Source organism: Eulemur rufifrons, chromosome 1 (assembly GCF_041146395.1).
Source record: "Eulemur rufifrons isolate Redbay chromosome 1, OSU_ERuf_1, whole genome shotgun sequence".
Taxonomy (NCBI): Eukaryota; Metazoa; Chordata; class Mammalia; order Primates; family Lemuridae; genus Eulemur; species Eulemur rufifrons.
In genome coordinates this window covers 40593181-40619089 of record NC_090983.1, presented here as the reverse complement: position 1 = coordinate 40619089, position 25909 = coordinate 40593181, and the positions used below count along the sequence as shown (strand labels likewise).

The following is a 25909-nucleotide window of genomic DNA, read 5'->3' as shown; positions in this document are numbered from 1 at the left end:
ATATACTATAAACCTCAAAGATCATGGGCATATATAATCTGTTCAGCACCTCACAGAGGGCCAGGTACAGAATGGAATTTAATACTTTCAGTTCATAGTGATGGTGGTAACCTCAACCCTTGGTTTCACTTGACCCATACAAAAACAGAATCAATTATCCCACTGCCTTTTGTGTAAATTACAGCTTGTGTTTTTCTGTCGAATACTTACCAGAAATGTTGCAGTGTGAAAGCTATAAACGAAGGATGATGGCTGTCATGTCCTTGGAAGTAATTTGCTTAGCAAAGGATCAATACTGGAAATACATTTTGGATGCAGGTAATATAAAATCTGTCTTCTTTTTAGGCTATTTTATGTAGAGCTATATTACATTTAAGGTAATCATTTAAAATATATTTTTAGTTGTAGAGGAAACTTTTTAGTTGATTTTAAGTTTCTTTTTCTAAGGTCACTTCCTTTACCTGTCAACCATATATTTTGTTTTCCACATGGAAGATGCACAGGATCAAAAAGCTATATAAATTCTGTTTCTCTAAAAGTTTGCAAACTTAAAAACTGATTTTAAATTACTTTACCATACTACTCTTATATTTACTTTCATTTAGAAATTGGTCCTATTTTGTATTTGCACCATTTATTTATTTATTTATTTATTTTTTATTTATTTATTTTTTTTTGAGACAGAGTCTCACTCTGTTGCCCAGGCTAGAGTGAGTGCCGTGGCGTCAGCCTAGCTCACAGCAACCTCAAACTCCTGAGCTCAAGTGATCCTCCTGTCTCAGCCTCCCGAGTAGCTGGGACTACAGGCATGCGCCACCATGCCCGGCTAATTTTTTCTATATATATTTTTAGCTGTCCATATAATTTCTTTCTATTTTTAGTAGAGATGGGGTCTCGCTCTTGCTCAGGCTGGTCTCGAACTCCTGAGCTCAAACGATCCGCCCACCTCGGCCTCCCAGAGTGCTAGGATTACAGGCGTGAGCCACCACGCCCGGCCGCACCATTTATTTTTGAAATTAAAATTTCAAAGCAGATTTAGTATCAGGCCTGGTTTGTTATCAATACTAGCTTTGTATTTAGAACTCAGGCTAATTGCTTAGTCTCTCTAGCCTAGTTTCCTCATTAATAAAATGATTCTACCTCATATGGTTGTTTTGAGAATAGCACTGTTGAATATAACTTTCGGAAATGATGAAAATCTTCTATCACTGTACTGGTCCATGGCTTGTTAGGAAAACAGGGCCACGCATCACTGCCTGAGCTCTGCCTCCCCCCATGGGCCCCACCCCGCTAGGCCCCTCACCTACCATCTGTGGAAAAATTGTCTTCCATGAAACCGGTCCCTGGTGCCAGAAAGGTTGGGGACCACTATATCTGAAAATGTCCAGTATCATAGCCAGGCCCCTAATTTGGATATTGAGCACACATGAGATGTTCCATAAATATTAAATAAATTAAAATGTATTTGATTGTAGATAGTCCCCTAATGTATTCCTAAAAATATGTATGAAAAGCTCTATGTCCAAAAAGTGAAGTACAGACTTAAACAAGTCATGAAGGATGTTTCATTTCAGGTAGTTAAATAAATAAGACCCTAATTATACCCATTATATTTTCTAGCATTTTGTATATGTTCTATAATGTGCTCTCTTTTTATTTCACACTAAATTGATACAAGTATAACAAGCATCCAACTGAAGCCAGATTTTCTATTTTCATGATGCCCAGTGATTTCCGTGTTTGAACCCATTGTAATTAATGAGGCTAATGATGTATTTTACTAGATCCAGCACTTTTTTCATTTGCTGATATAGAATAAGGAGAAAATATAATAAAATGCTCAAATAATTGCACAAGCACTTCCATCCAAAGTTGACGCAATAACCAAAACTGAACTCTACCATGTGGTAGCTTAAAGAATTTATTTATCAATGATTTTTAAGCCAAAATGCAGTGTTTCAAAGATGGCTTAGGATTATTAATATAAAATGTATGCTTGTGTGCTTTGTGAAAACCAAATATATGAACAATGAGAGCTGCCTATACTTTAGTCAGAAAGTTTATTGATATAGTTTCAAATGATAATTTTATAAACATAGGATTATTTGCTATCTGCAGCATGTCAAGCAGAGAAAAAGAAAAAATTTTTAAATAAGAATTATTTGCTAATTATTTATATTGTAATGCCCATAAACATTATTTAAATATTGTCATGATAAATTTACTACAAATGGTTATACATAATTCATGCTGTTTTTTGTCTTTTCATTACAGGTACCATTCCTGCTTTAATCAATCTATTAAAAAGTTCCAAAATAAAATTACAGTGCAAAACAGTTGGGCTATTGAGTAATATCTCAACCCACACAAGTGTAGTGCATGCTTTGGTAGAGGCCGGAGGCATTCCAGCTCTGATCAACCTACTGGCTCATGATGAACCTGAACTACACTCTCGCTGTGCTGTCATTTTATATGATATTGCTCAATGTGAAAACAAGGATGTTATTGCCAAATATGTAAGTCCTTTTCACAGAACATCATTTTTGACTGAGTAATTCCCTCATATGGAAGCTAGATAAATGCCCATGTTACTATACAGTGGCAAAACTCTCAGGGAAGAATAAAGCAGGGAAAGGGGAGAGAGAGGGAGCCTGATGAAAAATACTTCACTAAGAAGTTGACATTTGAGTGCAGTCCTGAAGTAGATGAGGGAGTATTTTTCATATGTTAGTATATGTTGATTGTTTCTTGCTGCTTACAAGAAAATACTAAAAGAAATACTACCATTCTGGCTATTTCTATTCTGGCTGAGAAATTGTCTAATTGTGTACCAGAAAGTATTAGAAGAAATTTTTTTTCATGAACACCGAGTAACCTTTGCCATACTGTATTTTCTCAAAAATCCTCCTTATTATATCTACTAATGTTTTATTTAAGATCTTTTAATAGATATTTATAAGTGAGGTGCTTTTATTTGTTTGTTTGTTTGTTCTTTTTTTGTGATGGGATCTTACTGTGTTGCTCAGGCTGATCTCAAACTTCTGGGCTCAAATGATCTCACCTTAGCCTCCCAAGTAGCTGGGATTACAGGTACATGCCACAGCACCTGGATAATGAAGATTTTTTTTATAGTTTTCTTTAGGTAATGCTTCTTCATTATGGATTAAGTCCTTTAACATTGTAAAATGTACGTTTTTGGTGAAGTTTAATACTTTAACCTTGAATTCCACCTTGTCAAAAATTATTAATATGTTTGTGAACTCTGTTTTCTTTGTGTTCTAATATTTAATTTGCCTTTGTTCATCCTTTTTAACTTTTCTGAATCATTTCAGTTGTATTTGTTATCAATCATTTGGGAAATATATTAGAAATATAGACACATACACTACCTCCAGAGTTAGTCAGTCTTATTCATTTAGACCTAATAATGTTTAGTGATTCTGATAATTAGCCAGAGTTAGGATAAATATGTTACTTCTATGCAGTATATTTAGTTTTTACTTTGTTATTCACTTTTTCACTGAGTTAGCTAATTTACAGATATTGATGTGCATGTTTAATTTCAGTTCTGTCATAATATTATATTATTGTTTTTGTTTTTTATTGTTCTTTAAATCTTCTACTGTATGATCAGTATTTTCTATTTTTTTCTTTATCTTTGATGTCCAGGACTTACACATCAATGTTAATTACCCATTTTTCCTGGGACTTGGTATACCTTTTCAACATATACATTCATATTCTTTTGGTTTGGGAATGCTTTCTTGAATCCACATCTTTAAATATTTTTTCTGTAGTATTACTTTAGTCCATTCCTACAACAAATATTTGTTGAGAGTTTATTATATGGCAGATATTATTCTAGATGCTGGGGTTATAGCAGTGTACAAACCGACACATTCCAGCCTCTATGGAACTTTTATTCAAGTTGGGGGTAACAAGACACTAAACAAAACAAATAAGCCAAAGATGAGAATAGTTGTTTAGAAAAAAATAGAGCAGGGAAAGGGGAGAGAGGAAGCCTAGGGAAAAATACTACAAAGTAGGCATTTGAGTACAGTTCTGAAGTAGATGAGAGAGTGTCTTTCATATGTCTTTCTGTTGGGAAGGGCATTCTAGGCAGAGGAAATGAGTGCACAGTAAATGAAGTGGGAGTATGTCTGGCAGATTCAAGGAATAGCAAGAAAGAAGCAGGAGACACTCAGCTGTGTAATGGTGGGCCACATCACGTAGGAGCATCTAGACAATTGTTAAACACTTTGTCTTTTAGTCTGAGTATGCTCTGGGAAGTTTCATAAGGAAATTTACATTATTTTACATTCTATGTTGAAATAGGTAGGCAAGGGTGAATGCAGAAAGACTAATTAAGAAGCTATTGTAGTAATCAGATGAAAGATAATGGTGTCTTGAACTGGAGTGGCAATAGTGGAAATGGTGAGAAGTAGTCATGTTCTGTACTATGTTTTAAAATATATGGTTGAGCCATCAGGATTTGTGGGAAAGGTGAAATATCTAGAGGAGCTAATAAAGAAGACTAAGAAGGAATGGTCAATGAGGTAGAAAGAACCTTGGATCTGTTGTCCTATCAGCCAATGAAGAAAGTGTTTCAAGGAGAATAGAATGATCAATAGTGTCAAATGCTGTTGCAAGATTAAATATGGACTATTGAATTAATGAATTCATTGATCACTTCTCCACCCTTATCTCAAAAAATCTTCCCTGAGCTCTAATGTCTCTCCTATGTACTCTTGTTTTATAGAGGTGATTGGTTCATTTACTTTTTTCATTGATAGTAATACCACATTTTGTTAAAAAAAAATTTTTTTTTTTTTTTGAGACAGGATGTCACTGTCTTGCCCAGGCTGGAGTGCAGTGGCATGATCACCACTTACTGTAACCTCAAACTCCTCAGGTCAGGCAATCCTCCTGCCTGTTTTCCAAGTAGCTAGAACCACCAGCACACACCACCATGTTCAGCTAATTATTTTATTTTATTTTATTGTAGAGACAGGATCTTGCTATGTTGCTCAAGCTGGAACTCCTGGTCTCCAAGTGATCCTCTTGCCTCAGGCTCTCCAAATGCTGGGCTTATAGATGTGAGCCACCATGCCTGGCCTGGTTACAATTTTCATCTACTTTGTGGCAACATTTTTCTAATGAGCATCTGTTTTAGTCTGTTCCTGCTGCTATAACAAAATACCACAGACTGGGTAATTTATAAACAGCAGACATTTATTTCTTACAGTTCTGGAGGCTGGGAAGTCCAAGATAAAGGTACTGCATGTTTGGTGTCTGATTAGGGCTGCTCTCTGTTTCTAAGATTGTGCTTTTTTGATGTGTCCTCACATGGCACATATCAGAAAGGCAAAAGGGCCTAGCCACCTCCCTCCAGCCCTTTTATAAGGGTCACTCATCCCATTCATGAGAGTTCCACCCTCATGACTTAATCACCTCCTAAAGATACCACCTCTTAATACTACCACATTGGGGTTCAGTTCCAACATATAAATTTTGGAGGACACATACATTCAAACCATAGTATTACTCTTCATCTGTCATAAGTTTTTTTCTATTTTTTTTCTTATATTTGAATAGATTCTGTGCTGATTCCTTTTTGATCATTACTCATCTTTCTATTAGGTGACTTCTTTCTGGTCCAGCTGTTTTCAGGAAGTATACGTGGGAATGGGCCCAAACCTATGTTCTAGGTTGGCAAGAATATGTCACAGGGTTGTATGGATGTGTTCTTTTATCTTTACTTTTACTTAGCCAACAGTGACTGGTCATGCATAGTGCCTCATAATGCAGATTCTATCTCCTCCACAATGTGGAGTCAGTCTCTTCCCTTTTACCTCACCAATAGATAACTTCTTTCAAACCCATATTGTCAGTTTGATTCCCTGATCATCCTTGCTTTCTCTGATTTTTTGAAAGTTTATACCAAACTGGTCCAGGAAAGAGCCTGCTGCCATTCTGCATATCTATTCCTATTGTTCCAGACAGGGAATGTGTGTTTCTTTTTCTGCTCCTAAAGGTAGAACCACTTAATTTGGAAAACTGCTCTGCCAGCATTTCCTGTGGTCAGTGGCCATGGGAGAACTCTCTCATTCTCTGTTGGTAACTCACACACACTTATTATGTTTCAATACTACAGATATCTCCCACCTTTATTGAAAATGGGTTTGCATTTTTGTTTCTTATTTTCCTTGATATTCTTGCAGTATTTCTGTTGGTAAGGAGAAATGCCATTTTTACTCTATTTAAAATTAGGAATTTATATTCACATCTAAAAATAATATTTGGAGCCAGGCACAGTGGTGCATGGCTATAATCCAAGGAGGATCATTTAAGCCCAGAAGTTCGTGTCTGGCATGGGCAACATAGTGAGACCTGTCTCTTAAAAAAAAATGTAATAAAGCCCAGCACTTTGGGAGGCCATGGTGGGAGGATTACTTGAGCCCAGGCATTTGAGACCAGCCTGGGCAACTTAGTGAGAACCCCATCTCTGCAAAAAAATTTTTTCAAGAATTAGCTGGGCATGGTGGTGCACACCTGTAGTTGCAGCTACTTGGGAGGCTGAGGCAGGAGGATCACTTAAGCCCAAGAGTTCAAGGCTGCAGTGAGCTATAATTGTGCCACTGCACTCTAGCCTGGGTGATAGGAAAAGACCGTTTCTCAAATAATAATATTTAGTGTTGCACACAAATATAATTACCAATTACCAGTGCAGTGTCCACAATGGCAAATATTTCTAAATGGGGCAATATGTTCAATTAATCTTACTCAGTTGCTTCACTTCATAGAGATTTGTTAAATGCTACAATAAGCTTGCAGCCTTAAATTATTTTGGTGTAAAGCAGGCTATTTTAAAATATATTTATTGGACTGATGCAGTGGTTCCTGCCTGTAATCCTAGCATTCTGGGAAACCGAGGTGGGAGGATTGCTTGAGCTCTGGTGTTCAAAACCAGCCTGAGCAAGAGTGAGACCCTGTCTCCACTAAAAATAGAAAAATTAGCCAGTCATTGTGGCACCTACCTGTAGTCCTAGCCACTCAGGAGGCTAAGGCAGGAGGATTGCTTGAGCCTAGGACTTTGAGGTTGCAGTGAGCTATGATCATGCCACTGCACTCTAGCAGCAGTGACTGAGTGAGACTCTCTCCAAAAAAAAAAAAAAATATATATATATATATATATATATTCATTGAATGCTTACTTTAATGTTAAAGCATAAGATTTGCTCAAAGTTGTATTAACTGTTACTTAATGTGTCATAACAGTGGACACATTTGATTATAGATAATTATTCTAAATAAGCAGATATTTACAGCAAGAAAGATTATAGACATGTTTCTAAATAAAGATTGCATTTATGTTAAATAAATTCAAATGTAATTACTTTTTTGATTTATTCTTAGAATGGAATCCCAAGTCTGATAAATCTCTTGCAGTTAGACATAGAGAGTGTGCTAGTAAATGTAATGAACTGTATACGGGTATTATGTATAAGAAATGAAAACAATCAAAGAGCAGTGAGAAACCACAAAGGCATCCAACATCTTGTCAGATTTCTGAATTCTGATTCAGGTGAGCCTGTATCTCTATATTATTTTATAATGGCCACATATATTAAGTGAAGCAAACATGGGTTTGGACTTGTCATATATAAATAGATGTCCTGAATTTGTCTTCACATAGATTTAGATATATGTAATATAACCTAAATATCTTAAATATCTTAAACTGCTGGGTTTATAAAAGGAATTGACTCTCGAAAGCAGATTTTAAAAAAATGTTTAATTAGACATGTTTATCAATAGAAATATTGGCATGGATAATGAAAATAATGCAGATTATATGCCCAGGGGAGTAGATATCTTCTTATGTGAATAATACACATATTGATCATTGGTAGCTGTTTTGCAAGTTACAGGACTTCAGATTTGCTGTTAGATATTTGATATAAAAATTCAAAGTCATCAGGAAGCATTAGGCCAATTATCAGTTTATAAAGTGCATCTCAGTACCAAGAACATCAGAAGCTATGAGGCAGTTTCTTCAGCTCTTGCAAATGGTCTCTTAGGTTCTGTACGCATAACCTCATTCCAGATAGCATACAAAACAGTATAAGCTTCAAATCTAGGATTTTCCCCAAATCTGGGGAAAGAAAAAATTGTGAAAAACTTGTCCATTTTTTTTTTGCTCACTTTATCATCTGTCTTTCTGTTCCAGTTCACTAGGAATAAATACAGAATTAGATACATTGGTTAAAGTGTAAGTCAAAGTTATGGATAAGGGGAATGTTACAGAGGACTCTCTTTTACTTTAAAATTTCAAAGTTAAGTAAGTGTCACCTTCTGAGAACCCTATCATGCAGTGAAATCATCTGAAAGCCCTCTGTTTATAACAAATTCCTTAAGATCTCTCTGTTCAAATTTTCCTCCATCATTAACTATGCTCTACTTTATCATTTAAAAATATCGTCAGAGAGGGTTAGCTTTTATGTATATTTAGCCATATAATTTTTACTTGTTTATAATTATTTTTAATCGTTTTTTGTTTGTGTTTTATCTCAATTAAAATTTAAAGATAGGAACTAGGTCTTCCCTTTCAATTTTGATTCTCCCAACCCTAGATGCTGGAACAAAGCACAAATTGTACTAGCAATTTGAATAAACAAATGATAAATGAGTTCATGAAAGAAAGCTATAGAAATAAATTACTGGAATAATTTCTTTTGGGGCTCTTGCCTTATCTGAAACCTAAATATTAATAAAAGTAATTTTTCCTACACTGTAATCTGTATTATCCTTATTCTCCAAGAACAATAAATAATTTTCAAATAAATTTGTGTTTCCAAGACAGGGTCTCATTCTGTAGCCCAGGCTGGAGTGCAGTGGCACGATCATAGATCACTGTAATCGTGAATTCCTGGACTCAAGCGATCCTCTTGTCTCAGCTTCTTGCATAGCACACCATACTCAGCTAATTTTTTTTTTCCATTTTTTGTAGAGATGGGGTCTGTGTTGCCCAGGCTGGTCTTGAACTCCTGGCCTCAAGTAATCCTGCCTTGGTCTCCCAAAGTTCTGAGATTACAGGCATGAGTCACCATGCCTGGCCTATGTATTTATTTTTAACGATAATACCTGTACTCAAAAAAAAAAAAAAAAACCAAACAAACATAGTAACATTGATACTCTTAAACTCTGATTATAGAAAACTAAGGTGCTATCACCATTTTTGAAATGCAATTTCCTAAGATATACTGAGTTGTTCCAGTAATTCCTGGAATTCTATGCTAAGGGGAAAAAAATAGGAAAGAAATACCTTATATGCCAAAAAAGATTTCTCCTGGAATTGTTTAAAAATACAGTGAAAAGTTAGAAACAACATCTATTTTCAAAATGTGAATGGCTAAGGAAATGTGATACACCCACTCACTAATGGAATATTTAGAAGACAGTGATGTTCATAAAGAATGGGAAAATGTTTTAATTGTAAATAAAATGATAGTTTAAAGTAAAACAATATCAAATATGTCTATAACTACTTAAATCTATCTGTCTTCATAAGAAATAGAAGAGATTAAACCAAAGATTTGATTGGGTTTAGGTGGTGAATCTGGACAGTTTTATTTCTTTCTTCTATTTTTCATATTCTAAATTTTCTATAAATTTTCTCTAAATTTGATTTTATAATATGAGAAACTAATGATATGCTGTACTTTGATATTTTTACTTTTTAAAAGATTTCTTTAACTTGTTCTTGAATTCATTTGAAGATGTGTTGAAAGCTGTGTCTTCTGCTACAATTGCTGAGGTTGGGCGTGACAATAAGGAAATTCAAAATGCTATAGCAATGGAAGGAGGGATTCCTCCTCTGGTGGCTCTTTTTAAAGGGAAACAACTTAATGTCCAAATTAAAGGTGCGATGGCTGTAGAATCACTGGCAAGTGGCAACCCTCTTATACAGAAAGCATTTCTGGAAAAATCATTAACCAAGTATCTTTTAAAACTCCTAAAGGTAGGAATTTTATGATTACTGGTCATTTTTCTTAGATGACATATTCCATTTTGAATTTTAAATGAATAGAAAATAAATTCTGGAGTAAACATTTTATAAAATATACATTCCTAAAGTGCTTGATAAATGCTCACTGAACAAATGAAATATTTTTTTAAATAGGCATTTCAAATAGAAGTTAAAGAACAAGGAGCTGTAGCACTTTGGGCCTTGGCAGGGCAAACGCTGAAACAACAAAAGTACATGGCAGAACAGATTGGATACAACTTTATAATAAATATGCTTTTGTCACCATCAGCTAAAATGCAGTATGTTGGTAAGTTGTTTTCTATACCTAAATCTGAACAATATAGAACAGGGCACTGGAGTATCATAAATGTGTTTTGCTTTTTTTTACCAGGAGGTGAAGCTGTCATAGCTCTAAGTAAGGACAGCAGGATGCATCAAAATCAAATATGTGAAGGGAATGGAATTGCACCATTGGTTCGCTTACTAAGAATAAGTAAGATAGCTGACGGCACACTTCTCAGTGTTATCAGAGCAGTGGGATCCATTTGCATTGGTTTGTACACTTATTCTCCATTTCTTAAATATTTGTAAGAAAAAGAACAGACTTAGGTAGAGAAGTAGAAATTAATCTCTTCCCCTCCATCCCCACTGTTGGAGCCCTGAATGATAATTTAATCTATAAAATGATATGATTAATTTTTAAAAATTTCTCCAAGACTTTGGTGAATAAAAGTAGTATAGTTAAAAATTTTATATTGATCTTGCTCTTGAACTATGACTGTAAAGGAAAATAAGGACAGTAAGCCTTGGCTATTTTGACTGAAAGAAATCTCATTTTTCAAGTTTAAGAGAAATACAGTTTCTCTTTTGAATCAAAAGGACTATGTTTTTAAAGATATGGAAGGGTTTCTAAAGCTGGGGCACATTTTTTTCAATTCCATTTTTTTTTGTTTGTTTGTTTTGAGACAGAGTCTCACTCTGTCACCCCAGCTAGAATACAGTGGCATGATCGTAGCTCACCACAACCTCGAACTCCTGGTCTCAAACGATCCTCCTGCCTCAATGCCTCAGCCTCTGCAGTAGCTGGGACTACAGGTGTGCACCACCACACCCAGCTAATTTTTTTTTCTATTTTTAGTAGAGATGGGGTCTAGCTTTTGCTCAGGCTGGTCTTAAACTCCTGACCTCAAGTGATCCTCCCACCTCGGCCTCCTGGAGTGCTAGGATTACACGCATACACCACAGCACTTGGCCCAATTACAGTCTCTTTCCATAATGATTCTTTGTTTATATAAAGTGGCCTTTCATTGCAAAGGAATTGACATTTTGGGATACCTGAAAGATGTGGAATTGTCAGTGATTGACCTACCAAAAAATTAAAATTTGGATTCTTTGCTGACTTTCATGAATGCAGGGTGCTGATTGTAGACTGCTTCTTGCAAACAAGAGGGAAAAAGAGATCTTTATTTCTAGATCATTGTATTTCCTCAAAAATAGTCCAGCTTTAATGAAGTATATAGAAATTGGTTCCAAAATTTTTTTTCTCCTTGCTTGCAAAAAGCTACTTGTAGAAATTCATTAACTACTCCAAGACAATCAGCCAGAGAGGATGTTTCTTTTTTTAGCCAGAGACTATGATATAAATTATACAGGTACTTCTAAAATTCTAGTAAATAATAATATATATGGAAGGTACACACACACGCACACACACATACAACACACACACACACACACAATCAATTTCTTCTCTTCTCACTTCAAGTCTGTCCACATCAGTTCTTTTTCCTTCTACTTTCCCCAGTTCCTTAAAATTTACTTATACAATATGTAGGTGACTTCTCTTCATTGTTCACAGAGAGGCCCAATCTTGTATTTATATTTAAGTATATAAACCTACTGTATATGTAATTGTGACATTTATTGGCAAAAGGACAGAATTAAAATTGTGCATGTTCACTAGAAAGAGATGACTTCAGTTTCTCTGTTCAGATTAGGCCTATCATTTAAAGTAGCATGTTATAAAGGGAATAGTAAGATTATCTCTTTAGCATGTGAAATTTTAAAAAATCTAGAAATTTTAACTTGGTAATTTAGTCATCTTTGTAGAAATAAACTTTTTATGGAAAACAAAAGCAACTATAAACTTAAGTACCTAGCACATATTTCTTCAATAACTATTATTCCTTAATAGTATAGCATTTCTAATTTCTTCACTTTGTAACTATTATAAAACCATTCACAATTCTAATAATAAATTCTCCATGTTTATTCACTTTTGCCTTTTAAAAAATTAATTCAGGACTATTAAAATAGTGTCAATATAGCATTTCCTTATGTAATTAACTAACCGTATTACCTTAGGACACTTTATCAACCAAAAATATCAAGCTATGTTTGACATTAGCATTTATAAGATGGAAAAAAATATTACCTCATTGACATGTGGACTCTGAACAGGTGTTGCTCATACAAACAATCCTGTTAGTCAACAATTCATTGTAGAGGAAAATGCCCTTCCAGTACTTATCCAACTACTAAGAAATCACCCTTCTCCTAACATTAAGGTACGTATAAAGGTTTACAATTTTTTCCTAATATAGTAAAAATTAACAGAAATATCATTTTAAAGAATAGTTTCATTAATTTTAAAGAATATGTCATTTGATAACGCACGAATGAAAAATAAATTGATTTCTGAAAACCACATATTTAGGTTGAAGTGGCATTTTCTTTGGCATGCATTGTCCTACGGAATGATTTGTTTCAGAAAGACTTACACGAAAATGAAGGATTTGAGTATGCTGATGTTCTTTATCTTCTTCACTCAACAGATAAGGTAATACTTTTACAAAATATTCAAGCTCATTTAGAAGAAAATGGTTTTTAGACTACATCATCAAATTATCATCAAGTCTTCTTCATGGCAATATTCAAATGTAGTCTTTAAGAAATGTAAAAGGTCTCTTTATACGTCATTAATTCACAATGATGTGATAATACAACTTAATATTTTTCAGAGTTGTCACATTTCATCTTTGAAATGCAGCAATTTTAATGCTTGGTGATGAGCCAAAAAAACAAATCTCTTCTGTCCTGGATTAAACTGAGGTTTCTTTTAAATGTTTATTCTCAATTTCTGTTGTCCCATTGTCAATGATTTTGTGGACTGTCACTGGTCCACGGGCCACACTTTAAATAGCACTACCCTAGAAAAACAGGACCCAAGGTCTACAGTGCATTTAGCCATCAGGGAAAAAAACTGCCATCAGTGAGTGTCTCTCTCAGTTCTCTGAGATTTTAGAAGGACAAAGGAGAGTTGGGTGTGGAAGTGAGAATGAAGTTGTGTTATTTTTTTTCTTAAATATCACATTTTACTCTACTGTGGTACACAAAAAGAAAGAGAAGTATGCTATAAAATTATGGGAATATTAATAATAGGGTGAGGAAACTAAATTAACGTCTGAGCCACCTTACCCTCTACTCTGTTCTCCCACATTTCACTTCCATTACCCTATTCCTCATGTACACTCTTCTCCCTTTTCTTCTACTACACATTCCACTCTCAAGCATTCTCCCTTCCCTCCCAGTCTGCTACCACCTGTTTCGCCCTCTGGACCCTACATTTGGCTCATAATAAATACATCCTTGTGCATCAGTTCTACAGATATAGTGGATCTTAGAGAACTAGGTGTAAGGATAAACCAAAGGACTGATCTAGTCTTGGCCAATTTTTTTTTAATTTCAGCATATTATAGGGGTACAAAAGTTTAGGTTACGTATATTGCCCTTGCTCCGCCCCCCGCCCCCACAGGCCAAAATTTTTAATTCTAAGAATCATCACAACATGGAGTTAAAAGTTTTCTAGGGTTTCTTATACTATATTAAGTTTATCTCAAAACTATTTGTCCCATAGTACTCTGAGGGCTTTAGAGAAAGTACTGAACTAATGTGGTCCTTAATTAAACCTATAGTGGGAGACGTCAGATTACACAAGACCTGTAGTAGAAATTAGTGGGGAGGGAGAGATGTTCAGTAACTAAATAGGTCACTGGATAAATAGCTACCTTATCAATAATGACAGGAGTGCAATAAAGATTAAGTCACAGGCCGGCGCGGTGGCTCACGCCTGTAATCCTAGCACTCTGGGAGGCCAAGGCGGGTGGATCGTTTGAGCTCAGGAGTTCGAGACCAGCCTGAGCAAGAGCAAGACCCCATCTCTACTGAAAATAGAAAGAAATTATATGGACAGCTAAAAAAAAAAAATATATATATATATATATATATATATATATAGAAAAATTAGCCAGGCATGGTGGCACATGCCTGTAGTCCCAGCTACTTGGGAGGATGAGGCAGGACGATCGCTTGAGCCCAGGAGTTTGAGGTTGCTGTGAGCTAGGCTGATGCCACGGCACTCTAGCCCGGGCAACAGAGTGAGACTCTGTCTCAAAAAAATAATAAATAAATAAAAAAAAAAGATTAAGTCACTTAACCCAGATTCTTAAAACTCCTAGCCACATTGATCTTGTTTGTTTACATGGAGATCAAATAATTATGTGTAATTTTAAAATTATAATTTAGTTCTTCTCATGCTATAAAACTAGAATATGTGAAATAGACTGATGAGAATGATTTTCAAAGCCACATAAAATTAGTATTTTAGTTACTGTTAGTCTACTCTTTTTTAATTAATTACAATATATGACCTACTTATAAATGTACTTTTGAATAGATCTTAGTGAGCATAAATAACAGGCACTCTTCTCCCATTCATAAAGTGAAAATAGGCAACCAATGGGTATAACCACCTCAGTAGGTAGGTAAATCAAAAGATATACGAAGTAAAGAGTGTAAGACAGTTGATATTCAGGAAAAAAAGTATGGAAAATATCTGTCCTCATGGATTAAGTTTTAGTCCTCTGGACTGGGAATAGCCAACTTGGTATTATCCTGCATCTGATACTGGCATGGTGTGTAGTCAAGCTGTGGGATTCATTTTGAAACATAACCAGGCACTTTAAATTATTTATGGTAGACTTGCATAGTGATAATGTAGGAGCAAAATCTACATGGAAAAGCAGTGGAAATGGTTCAAGTCCTAGCTTACTTCTCTCACTTCCCTCTATTGGACCTTGATAGCCAACGCATGCCTCTTTGGCTTATTTCCCATTGCCCTTCTTCCCTACTTGACTCAAGGTCCTATTCTGCTATCTGTTATTATATTAATCTACCCTTTGTCCATGACTGAGACCTAGTTCCTTATTCCTTTGACTATACCTAATACCTTCTTGCCTATAGCTGGGTGACTACTTTGTGTGTGTGTGTGTGTGTGTGTATAATTTTATTATGGAAAATTTCAAATATATATAGAATAAGAGAGAATAATGAACTTAAATATCCCTATGACACAGCTTCAGCAATTATTAATTCATACCCAATCTTATTTCATCCATATATCCACCCACTCACTCTCCCATATTACTTTTGAAGCAAATCTCAAGCATCATATCATTTTATCTATATTTCAATATGTACATATAACATTTTAACATAATGATTAATGTGGCAGAGGAAAATTTACTAAGTCTAATGAAGTCTCTCTGTATGTGTACTACACTGTTCAAATGGCATAGTAATAATATTAATATAATTGTTTTTAATATTAAAAGTAAAATTTAATAGATTTTATCTTTTGGGTCTTTCTGGAAGATCTACTCTACTTACACAGCTTTGGCAAGCAGACTAAGGGAGAAATTGGCTTTTGCTGTTTGTCCAGCCTCAGAATGTTAACATACGATTTTTTCAGGCTCAGCAAGTGAAAAAATATGATTGTCAAAAAGCAAATTACTTTCTCCTATTCCTCCTTAGAATACAGTACAATAGAATTTTATAAGTGAACTTATTTTTAGAGATGATAATAGACAATCCCACAATGCATGAATGCAATATATAGCATGCTATACAAAGGAAGTTTTGATTTGTCAACTCTACTTTGAAATGTTGAAAGAAAAAGTTGATGGTTAATAAAATTATTGCATCCCTCTTACCATTTAAGTATTCATGTGCATAATCAATAATCTAACATTCTCCTTGAAAATTAAAATGTTTTCTCTTTTCTTCTGTCTGCCCTTATAACCTAGTCTCTATTGTATCTGTTCAATAACAGTCTGGGGTAACTCTCTGTTAGCTGTTTTCCCCAATAATGACATATTTTACTCCCCCAGTGATAGGAATGCAATATATTTTAATGGGCACTGATTCAAAGTCTATTATGTTGAGTAACATGATAAATGAAGTAAGTTAAAGATAATGCATGTTTCTATTTCTAGGATATTTGCTTAAGAGCAGGCTATGCATTAACCCTTTTTGCCTTCAATAATCGCTTTCAACAATATTTAATATTGGAAAGGGGAACAATGACCATATCTATTTTTGAACCTTTCCTTCAATCAACAATTGAAACTGAGAAGGCAATGGCAGCATTTCAGGTATAAAATCAGAGGTTAACAATTAGAACAAATATGTCATTTTAGTGATAACTTGAATGTTTAAAAAATTGGAGGGGGGGGTCCAGAAAAATGTTTACTGATTTTTAAAAATTTAGTACTTTGCACAGTAGTCCCTCCTATCTCATAAAAACTCCATTATCGATGAGGATTTCTTCATTAATAAAAATTTTGCAAGTTACAAGGCACTTTTGTCTTTACACCTCATCTGATGCTTTTAACAGTCCTGTGAGGTTGATAGGGAGGTAGTGGTATTTTTATCATGCCCATATTATAAAGAAATAGATAGAGAAATACATTAGCATCTAAGACAGGTTTTCTTTTTTTTTTTTTTGAGACAGAGTCTCACTTTGTTGCCCAGGCTAGAGTGAGTGCCGTGGCGTCAGCTTAGCTCACAGCAACCTCAGACTCCGCGGCTTAAGCGATCCTACTGCCTCAGCCTCCCGAGTAGCTGGGACTACAGGCATGCGCCACTATGCCCGGCTAATTTTTTCTATATAGATTTTTAGTTGTCCATATAATGTCTTTCTATTTTTAGTAGAGACGGGGTCTCGCTCAGGCTGGTCTCGAACTTCTGACCTTGAGCAATCCACCCGCCTCGGCCTCCCAGAGTGCTAGGATTACAGGCGTGAGCCACCGCGCCCGGCCTAAGACAGGTTTTCTAACTGCAAATCTGTAGCTGATCACACTGATTCTTCATCCCTGTAAAAACTACATGTATCTGGTTCTTCTTAGTCTTATTCTCTCTTCATTTTCTATCCTGTGCCCTTTAGAAGAAGAAGTTTCTATGAACCCACATTTCTAGGATGCAGAAGTTGCAAACATTATAGGAAGAATAATATGGCCTACTATGGTCACTGCTATGACCAGATAGGAACAAGTACTCTAACTTCTCCCACCACCACAGGAAGAATAATATGGCCTACTATGGTCACTGCTATGACCAGATAGGAACAAGTACTCTAACTCCTCCCACCACCACTTGTTGCGTCTGTTGAATCCCACCAAATACTCCCTTTATCCTCCTAAGAAATGAAAAAAAAAAAATCATAAAAGCTTAATTAAAAAAGCTGAGTAGAAAATGTTCAATGATTCTATGCTTTTTTTTTCTTTTTAGATTATTGTATTAGCTAAAGTCATTATAGATGTGGACCATATTACTTTGTTTGCAAGAGGTGTTACTATTTTAGTTGATAGTCTGTATTCAGTTCAGACCTCTACAATTATCTTGACAGGTAAGAAATGACTAGAAGCTAATTGTAGCCACATAAAACTATTTTCAAAAAGTTTTTTTGTAATCTAAGCAACAATAAAATAATACACCTGATACCCTGTCACAGAGTTTGAAGAATGAACTCATATTTATCTATATGGAACTCCATGGTAAGTCTCCATGGAACAATGGGCCTCTACTCTGCACCGGAATAGGAGCAGAGTAACTCTGAACACAGACCTATTTTGGCTTTCCTAAGTGCTTTTTCAAACTCCTAATTACTTTTTCCAGGATGTAAAATGAGAATTCAGCTATGAACTACCAACAACAAAACTTACACCCTGATTTATAATAGTAGTGGCAGATTTACATTGATATACCTCTGTCTGGTTTCCTTTTGTCCAAGTGTGCACATTTTGCTAATATTAAAGAGTTCTCTACATCGCTATGCAACATACCAAAGCAAAATGGCCCAAGAGTTCTTGACACATTTAATACTATTTGTGTAACTGCATCTACTCCAGACCTAACCCACCAGGTTACACATAATAGGTGATCAATAATATTTAGGCCAGGTGCAGTGGCTCACATTTATAATCCTAGCACTTTGGGAGCCGAGGCAGGAGGATTGCTTGAGCACAGGAGTTCCGAGACCAGCCTTAGCAACATAGTGTGACTCCGTCTCTACAAAAAATAAAAAACTTGGTGGATGTGGTGGTGTGTACCTGTTAATCTCAGCTACTCAGGAGGCTGAGGCAGGAGGATTGCTTGAGCCCAGGAGTTTGAGGTTGCAGTGAACTATGATGACACTACTGTACTCTAGCTTGGGCAACAGAGCAAGACCTTGTTCCCCCTCCTCAAAATAACAATACTTAATTGACATGACATGGCACTCTCAAAGTAACATAAAATAGTGTCAGAATGACAGTCATATGCAGTAACTACTGACTAAATAAATAAATAAGGTATTTGGGTTTTTTTTTTTTTCCTAACTAAAATGGATCACTGAAGGAAACTTCACTTGCTGCCATAGAATTATATTTTTCTGGAGTACAATTTGCATGCTAAGGAAGAAAAAATGAAGCAAATAAAACTTTCTGATGCAAACTAGGTAGAAAAAAATGTTTAAGTTATTAAATATATTTTCATGGAAATAACATTCAGTGTCATAGTAATTCTGTGTCTCTGAAAAACAATTGTGGGGGTTTAAATTTTACTCCACAAGCTATTGTGTCAAAGAAATGTCACATTATACTAGCTTTCAAATATTAAATTAATTTCTACAGGTTAGGGAGAATTGAATCTTAAAAATGACTAGACTTTCTCTGCACTTCATCACCAGTCTTATGCATGTCTGGGGTATCTCGGGTAAAGCCTGACATTCAGGCCTCAGGTATACGTGCTCAGTATCCAAGTCAACATGGTTCCCAGAAGAGGCTCCAAAGGCACAGAAGCTTTGCAAGACTGGGATTTCTGTTGCCAAGTGGTTCAGTTTTCCACTTAGGTATTCTCCAAAGTTCCTGCTTCTACTCCTTTGAGAACTATAAACCTTAGTTTTCTTCTTAGTTTTAGATTTTATGCTTCTTCCATTTGTTTCCCATTTTTAACTTCCCATCTTCAAAGGCATCTTTTTAACTTTATATAGAGCTTACCTTTACACAATTTTTGCTTTAGACAATATAATCCAGTCCTCCCCATTCTGAGGCAATAAACACAAAGAATTTCTTGGCTTACAATGGAGGCCAGAAAAAAATACAAGGAGAAAACTCAGTTCATATTTCAATGAAGTATCCACACACAAATATAAAAACATTTATATCTTTAAACATGAATATGAATGAAATAGCATTAAGTTGGCATCTGCACATTTGTTTTAATTACTGGTATGTTTTATTATTTTTAATCCCCAAACATGCCTTTTTATGATAAGAAATTCAATGATTTTAAACTTCAATAAGTAATACATTGCTTAATTTTAAAATGCCATTAAGCTCTTAAAGCCATTTGAACTGCAAAAAGAACACATTAAATTTTCTTATGGTAATTCAATCATTATTGGTCACAGTCACTTTTTTAAAAAAAAACAAACCTTAAAATATATTCTGAAGCCATGGGAGGAATAAAATCTCTAATTTTCAAATTTTACCACTCTTACATAAACCTATATAACTTTTACTGTTTGTGACAGAAAACCAAACCATAATTTTGAGGAAAGTTTACATATACATGCCTTTTCTCAGCGCTGCTTCATTAACAGAGATGTCTTATGGTGCAAACATTTTCTAATGCTATGTACAAACAAATCAGTTTATATCAGTTAAATAACACAAGCATTTTTCTTGTTTAATTTATAGGGAATTTAATAGCTACCTTGGTTCAATCTAGAAGTGGTATTCCAGCAGCATTTACCACATTAGGAACAATCCAACGTCTCTGCTACCATTTGTACTCAGGAACAGAAGAGGTAAAAACAAAACTAATTCTAAAATTGAATACATTAAAAATATAATCTGCCTCTCTCTCACTCTGTGGGCTAATTTGTCCACTGATTGGCTATGTTATATAGCTTATGTTACTAACTTAAAATTCGATGATTTTTCTAGTACTAATTAGTCATATCTGCTATGCAAAATTCTGATTCCCATAAAAAGTGTACCTATGTTTGAAATCTAAGACAAAATTAGGATTTTAATTACAAAAACAGTATAAACCAATAGTAATTAAATATTTAAAAATAAATATCTGTTCAAATTAGTCTCTGAATTAAAAAATAAAAACCCTATGGAATAACAGCCATCTTAATGCTGGAATTAAGATTCAATCTACAAATTTGTACATTGACAATATGGAAATTTATAATTAAAATGTTTATACTTTATCTAATTAACACTGGTGACTTTGTGATCTTGCCAAGTTATTTCTATAATTTGGAATGAATGAAAGTAGAATCCACACGATAGTTTTCCTTATCTGCCAAGCAGCGTTAGATGAAAGAGGCCATGCTGGCCATAGCAGTGGTTTGCCTCTGAGTGTTCCCCCACTTTTTCCCCCTGAGGTGTAAAGCAGTGTTAATCCAACCGTAGGGTGTATCAGAGTCACCTGGGGGGCTTGTTAGATTGCTTAGCCCCATTCTCAGAGTTTCTGATCCAATACATCTCAGCTGGGCCCTGGAATTTGCATTTTTAACAAGTTTCCAACAGCTGAACTCAGGTCCAGGGTTTCCAAGGGTATAATGAAAAGCCAGATGCCAATGTAAAGACCAGTATGTTAACTTTCTGGTACCCTGCATTGTCCTGCCTGGTTTATGTTTGTTCTATGAAATTTTTTATATTACCAACTATCAGATTCCCTAACAACTACCCAGCAGTATATTTTAATTAATCATATGAACAACCTCTAATTACTTCAGGGTCACAGGCAAAGGGTACTTCCTTCAAGGAAAGCACTACTTTAGAGTCCTGTGGCCTCATTGTTGTGTTTCTTTTTGTTTTTACCAGTGGAAAACTGAGTTGCCTTCCTAAGTGGCTATTTTTAGCCTACTTGTTATCCTAAAGTCTCTTTCCTGGTTTCCTATTACAATCTCCTGAGCGGTTTTGAAAAATTCTCGATGCCAGGCTACACCCCAAAATAATTAAACAATAGTTTCTAGGGGTAGAACCCAGGCATAATTGTTAAAGTTATCCAGGTGATTACAATGCACAACCAAGGTTGCGTTCCACTGCCTTAGTTCAAACTCAAAGGTTCCTACTCTGGCTGCACATTAGAATCAGCTGTCACACTTAAAAAAAAATACAAATGCCCCGATTTTCTACCAAGAGATTATGAATTAGTTGGTGGTTTTTTTTAACACTTCCGATGATTCTAAAATGCAATTAAGATTGAGAACAACCACTAGAAATCAATGGCAGTTGACAGCCGTCTAAAAATATGACCATGCTTCTATCCACAGATTCCCATCAGTTTATATACATATTTACGGAGACTTTCATGTGAAGTAGCTAATTAGAGCACTGGGTTAGACATTTTAAGAACAAAGCATATTAGTTAAGAAAGAATTGTTTTTTTTCTTCATTTAGGTTCGAGCAGCTTGCTCCTGTGCTCTCGGCTACTTAACTTACAATGCAAATGCTTTCCGCATCCTATTAAAGGAATGCAGGAATAAACCTAATCAGTTCCTCCGTTTAACAAATAATATCAGCAGAGATGCAAGTATTAACCCAGCATTTTTAAAGGAATTTCAAATGCAACAAACAGTGGGACTTCCTTCTTTAAGGTATTGTGCCTATATTTAAAGTTGCAGTAGTGAAATTATTGATAGAGGAAATTTCAAGGAAGTTTCAGAAAGATCAAACAATGAGAACTATCTTTGATATGAATTTATCTCTTGTATATTGCAGGATAAACTTCATTCTAAATGTCTATTGCCAAAGCCTGTTTTAACTTCACCTCAGCACCAGTCTTGTAGGTGCAGACAAAAACACAACTATCTGGCCAGAATTATTCATTCACACTTTAGAAAAGTTTGTGGGAGACTTGTTGCCTCCACATCTGATCCAGGAAGCCATTTTTTCGTAGACTAGTGGTACATTTGGGAGTTTTGAGACAAAAGAAACACCAACATGACTTTAGCATCAAATGGGTCTTCTGGACTTGATCCAAAGCAAGACTAAACTCCTAGAGTGGAAAATCAGACCCAGTGGTTGGAGTTATAGTGAAGTTTGCCAGGCATTTACTCAGAGGATTTTGCCTCAATGTTGCAGTTTCATCATGAACTTAAGTCTCTGAAAAAAGGGAAGAGAAGAGAATCTCTTTGCTATGGACATATTTTCTCTTTTTCTGTAGACGTAGGTGAATTACAAGTCTTATTTGCAAGTAGGGATATTCATATATAGGAAATAGAACTATTCAAGATATATTATTAACTGGATGATAATAGGATCCCGTAGTGTATCATGGTTACATAAAACAATTTTAAGTACAGAGAATAAGTACATCTTTAGAGTCACTTTAATAATTCTTTGAAAAACTGAAAATCCAAAACTGATTTATCTAATTTTATATAAGCCAGGGAACCTGAATTATAATTGTTATAACTGGCAATGTTAAATATTTTTTCATTGGCTCAAAAAAGTAATTAATTTAGGATAAATAATGTAAGTAGCATTTTACATAGTCACTAGCCCATATGGCAACTTTGTGGGAATTAGAAAAATATGTCCCTTTTTCAGAACTATTTTCTTCAAAACCCAGCTGAAGTATCTTTTCCTCCATAAAGCTTCCCCTGTTCATTTCAAGCAGATTTAATCATCCAAATGTTTGAAGTGAATGACTAAATATAAAATACCTACAGGTAGCATGCATAGTTAATACAGGTAACATAGATGAATCAGGCCATCAGACATTGAACATGGTACCTGAAATAAGTCTTCATATATTTCGTCACATATTTTTTTCTGGGCGAACTATATCTTCATTTATTTTATTATCTGACAAAAATGTTTTCCTTTTAGTCTGGAGAAGAATGGAGGACCATCCATAATTCCTGTCTTTAAAAAAGGTAATTTATTTTTCTTTTATTTCTGTGGTAACTTCTAGCACTGACACTTTATAATTCTTTGTTCGTTCTGTAAAAATTCAAAATGTAGAGGGTACCAAAAAGAAGGTTTAACTGTAAATGTTTCTTTCGTAATTCCGTATACCTAAATATCTTCCTATTTACAAGCCCATGTTAATCATTTCTTTTAAGGTCTTCCCTACTAATATCACTTGACAGAGATCTCTCTTTGCTTTTTCTTGAGCTATGAGCATTGAAATGTCATTAAACAAAACATAAGTATGACTTAAATTATGGTCTTGCTATTGTTTCTTGTACAATTTGTCTACCTATAACTTCTTAGGGCAAAGATTACATTTTTTCCATTGATACTCTGTACAGTTTTATATATACTTGGTAGATGACATTTGAGTGGACTAGGTCTGCAGAGATCAAGGTCCAGATCTTATAATATTACTTGTCCCTTTCTATTAGACATATAATGGGGAATAAAACAACTTATTAATTTCATGCATATGCTTAGTGCTTGTTCATACATGCTCAGGGTAGGATCCAAATCAGTCTTACTTGGTATGTTATCAAAATCAAGGATACAACCATTCAGAAATCAAGATCAGGGCTGGGCGCGGTGGCTCACGCCTGTAATCCTAGCACTCTGGGAGGCCGAGGCGGGTGGATTGCTCAAGGTCAGGAGTTCGAGACCAGCCTGAGCGAGACCCCGTCTCTACTAAAAATAGAAAGACATTATATGGACACCTAAAAATCTATATAGAAAAAATTAGCCGGGCATAGTGGCGCATGCCTGTAGTCCCAGCTACTCGGGAGGCTGAGGCAGTAGGATCGCTTAAGCCGAGGAGTCTGAGGTTGCTGTGAGCTAAGCTGACGCCACGGCACTCACTCTAGCCTCGGCAACAAAGTGAGACTCTGTCTCAACAAAAAAAAAAAAAAAAAAAAAGAAATCAAGATCAGTTTGCTGGGGTCTCAAACAGAAAGAGAGAGAACATAGAGTCAGTAAAAGGAGAGGAAAGAACTTCATTTATTCAGGGAACACCTGAGGGAAGTTAGTTATATGTGGAGGCTATATTTCTGAATATCATGGATAGAAGAATATCCATTTTTTGTATAGCTTCTTTCATGTAAGTAATTTATATCAAAGAATAAGTTCAGTCTCACTCTTCTTCACTTAAATACTGGTTTCGAAACAACAATCTGTGTACCAGTAAGGTCTGATAAGGTTTTTGCAGATTTGTGGTAACATAAGGAAAAATAAGGACAATGTAGTAAGTTTGTGACAAAAGTAATTTCATTAAATGTGAAGTCCATCATTTTGAGATGATGCCCTTTACACTTTATTTTGGTGTTAAAATATCCTTTATTTTAAAAAAGGATGTTTAAAGTAGTTAGCATTTGTTCTTTTATTAGCGCATAATAAAAAGTTAGCAAATCATATAGTGGTCCCTATAAATTTTTGGTCTCTGACAAAAGTCTGGAAGCTACTGATCTGTTCTCTTAGTATGTTTTAGTTATGTAAAGAAAATAGAGGCTGGGCACAGTGGCTCACGCTGGTAATCCTAACACTCTAGGAGTCTGAGGTGGGAGGATCGCTTAGAGGTCAGGAGTTCGAGACCAGCCTGAGCAAGACCAAGACCCCCGTCTCTACTAAAAATAGAAAAATTAGCTGGGCACAGTGGCATGTGCCTGTAGTCCCAGCTACTTGGGAGGCTGAGGCAGGAGGATTGCTTGAACCCAGGAATTTTGAGGTTGTAAGGTTGTAGTGCGCTATGAGGATGCCACTGTACTCTAGCCAGGGCAACAGAGTGAAACTCTACCTCAAAGAAAAAAAAAAAAAAAAAAGAAAAGAAAAGAGAACTATACAGAACTGGAAGTAATGAGACTATACCTAGGGCTCTTAGGCTTAAGAGATATTTAATTGCAGCTCTTCAATTTTTAGGGAAAGAACACCGAAGAAAATCAAAATCTAAAATTCAACCAAGAGATTCTTTCACTTTAATACCTCCTGTAACTAACTTCGTGGGACTCTTCAAAACAACAAAAAAGACCAAGGTTTCCCAAAATATTTTTTCTTTTTCATCTGCATTTACATCGGATATCATAAATGTATCAAGACCAAGAATAGTGTGTTTGAACCAACTTGGGAACCATGCACAGAAAGCCAACCCAGAACCTGCTGAAGGCTAATAAAAGCATTTTAGTCCTGAGCAATCTTTTAAAATTTTATTTTAATTATAGTAAAATATACATAACTGAGCAATCTTTTTGAATGGAAGTTCTCGATATTGATACTAAATAGATTTTTCTTTGTACATCTACTAGAATTTAATATCAGGTCAGAGTTATGGTTTCAAAAAAAAAAAGGTAGGATTTCTGTAATACAATGTCTGCACTTAAACCTACTAAAATTTATCAACTGGCATGTGTGGTATAACTAGTGTGTGTGTGTGTGTGTGTGTGTGTGTATCTCAGGAGTTAGAAACATTTTTAAGTTGGTATGCTGAGCTAAAGTGGTCTGATTCAAAGTGGCCTACATGTTAATACTCACTGTAATACTTCAGGATATTTAATAATAAATATTACAAATGCAC

At 35.2% G+C, this 25909-nt stretch overlaps 1 protein-coding gene across 1 annotated transcript in view; it reads left to right on the top strand.

The window, feature by feature from the left end:
* Positions 1-25519, top strand: part of ANKAR (ankyrin and armadillo repeat containing) — a 50811-nt gene extending 25292 nt beyond the window's left edge. Inside the window, exons 9-22 of the mRNA XM_069469491.1 lie at positions 214-318; positions 2275-2516; positions 7417-7585; positions 9780-10021; positions 10184-10337; positions 10422-10583; positions 12491-12597; positions 12747-12869; positions 16363-16521; positions 17657-17774; positions 20107-20216; positions 21829-22025; positions 23263-23309; positions 25258-25519. Coding sequence (XP_069325592.1) covers positions 214-318; positions 2275-2516; positions 7417-7585; positions 9780-10021; positions 10184-10337; positions 10422-10583; positions 12491-12597; positions 12747-12869; positions 16363-16521; positions 17657-17774; positions 20107-20216; positions 21829-22025; positions 23263-23309; positions 25258-25505 — 2183 coding nt within the window. The 3' untranslated portion in view covers positions 25506-25519. The remainder of the gene's footprint in view (positions 1-213; positions 319-2274; positions 2517-7416; positions 7586-9779; positions 10022-10183; positions 10338-10421; positions 10584-12490; positions 12598-12746; positions 12870-16362; positions 16522-17656; positions 17775-20106; positions 20217-21828; positions 22026-23262; positions 23310-25257) is intronic.
* Positions 25520-25909: the final 390 nt, after the last annotated feature.